At 35.6% G+C, this 2,218-nt stretch overlaps 1 protein-coding gene across 1 annotated transcript; it reads left to right on the forward strand.

The window, feature by feature from the left end:
- Positions 1 to 379: 379 nt before the first annotated feature.
- Positions 380 to 1,978, forward strand: LOC131182056 (uncharacterized). The gene is made up of 2 exons (XM_058150686.1): positions 380 to 618; positions 1,786 to 1,978. Exons 1-2 carry the CDS (start codon positions 380 to 382, stop codon positions 1,976 to 1,978), a joined length of 432 nt encoding a protein of 143 aa, XP_058006669.1.
- Positions 1,979 to 2,218: the final 240 nt, after the last annotated feature.

The raw sequence follows: 2,218 nt of genomic DNA on the forward strand, positions 1-2,218 counted from the left end.
TTAAACCTTTAATGGAATCGTGTTTTACATTTTATCTATGCCTGTTTTATTTGCTTTCGCAATGTGCTGATAATTTTTTTTATTTGCTCTCGCTTGTTTGTTCTGTTTTAAGCGCTCAGTTGTTAATTTTTTTTTTGGGCATTAACATTTCGTAAAATGTGGTATATAATATAAATCGATTGTCATGGATTCGTAAGAACCCGAATATCTTTTGCTGTCTGTTCTAATTTTTTTATGACTTTGCGCTCTGTTGTGCTCAATAAATGTTGATATGCTTCGATTGATTATGTATATGAATATATATTGGTTGCTCATATCGCTGAATTTATAATCTCAGTTCTCACTGTCCTTACAGCCTAATTTGCTTTTGAGATTGGTTATGGCGCGAGAAAAAGGAAAAGGGAAAGCCAAAATCCCCACATATTCATCATCGGACTCCACTGACGCAAGTGTTCCTGCGTCTCCTCCTCCACAAAAAGATGCTCCTCTGGTAATTGGCAAACCAAAAGAAACACCCAAGAAAAGAACCAGTGAGCCAGTGCAGGAAAAAGGAACCAAAAAGAAAAAGACTTCAAAAGCTCCAGTTGTGCATATGGAGAGGGCCATTCATGAGCCAAGGTATATCCACTGGCCTGCTTTTATTGAAGTTTCAGTTCCTTTACAATCCTTGTTTGAGTATCAAAAATGGGATAAACTGTGTTCTGACACTGAAGGAGTGTATGTGGATTTAGTTCAAGAATTTTATAAAAATTTGAGAGTTGATGATTCTGACAAAGATGAGTCTTTTAAGGTGAAAATGAAAGGGAAAGTGTATGAAGTGACAGTTGCTAGATTAGCTAAAGCCCTAGGAATCCCAAACAGTGGGAATAAAATCTGCTCCCACAAAGATGTTTTTGCTGTTGGTGGATTTAACAAAAGGGATTTTGAGGGTGAAGTGTTTAAAGGGGAAGTTAAGGATAAAACTAGCATTACTCATGCTCATCAACACATTAAAATTCTTCATAGTTTTATCATCTATGTGTTGAATCCTAGAACTGGCAGTCCAAACTATCTGAGTACCCTTGATCTCTGCATAATTTGGCATATTGTGAACCAAATTGAATTTAATCTTGCCTATTTTATGCTGAAGCAAATCATGAAATGGAAACCACCTTACAAGCTACCCTATGCCCATCTTCTTAATGGTCTGTTTAGAGACTTTGGGATACCTTTGGAAACCGAGAAACTTAGGACCAATATGATCCCAATCACAAGTTTGCAAAAAGATGATGATGGTAGAAAGCTTAGGTTTGAACAAGGTGCTAGCTCCAAAGATAGTGCAAGTGGTACTGTTCATGTTGAAGGTATTTTGGAGGAAGTGAACAATTTGAGAGAATTTGTTGAAATGGAACTTGGAGAGCTCCAGAAATTTAGAGGTTTTCAAACTGTTCTTATGAATGCTCTTGATTCTAAAGTTGATGGGACTTTGATGTTAATGTACAAGATTGTGGAAGAATTGTTTAAAATCAAAGTTCATTTGGGTATTTCAACCACTGAGGCTGGAGAAACCAGTAAGGCTGCTACTGGTTCTGTTCCTCAAGTCGAGAAAGAAACAGAAAAAGAGGAAGAGAAAGAAAAAGAGGAAGAAGAAGAAACAGAAGAGGAAGAGGAAGAAGAAACAGAAGAAGAGGAAGAGAAAGAAACAGAAGAAGAAGAAGAGAAAGAGGAAGAAAAGGAAGAAGAGGAAGAAGCTGAAGCAGAAAAAGATGACGATGATTCTGATGATGAGAATGGTACTGGAGGCAGCAAAAAAGGTAGTGGGAAGGATATGAGTGACTCAGAATCCGAGGCAGAACCACAAACCCCTGCTCCTGCTGCTCCTGCAAAAGGAAAAAGAAAAACTGCTCAAAAGGAACAGAAAAGCAAACAAAAAGAGGAAACTGGTAGACCATCTGGCAAAAAGGCCAAAACTGGCAAAAAGAGTCTTAAACACCCTTAATTAAAACTTTTTAATAATTTGCTTTCTTTTTAAATTGACTAATAAGTTTGGGAGAAAATATAGGATATAAATATAGCAATAATTTCAAATGAGATTGCTATATTTGTTTTGTTTTACTTAATTTTTAAATTTTTAAGGGTGTTTTAATCCTTTTTATTTTAATTGTGATCCTAGTATATTAAGTTGTGAAATAGAGACTCCAATTTTTATAAGAATTTAAAAAAAAATGAATAAAGAAAA

The sequence above is a fragment of the Hevea brasiliensis genome, chromosome 8 (assembly GCF_030052815.1).
Source record: "Hevea brasiliensis isolate MT/VB/25A 57/8 chromosome 8, ASM3005281v1, whole genome shotgun sequence".
NCBI lineage: Eukaryota > Viridiplantae > Streptophyta > Magnoliopsida > Malpighiales > Euphorbiaceae > Hevea > Hevea brasiliensis.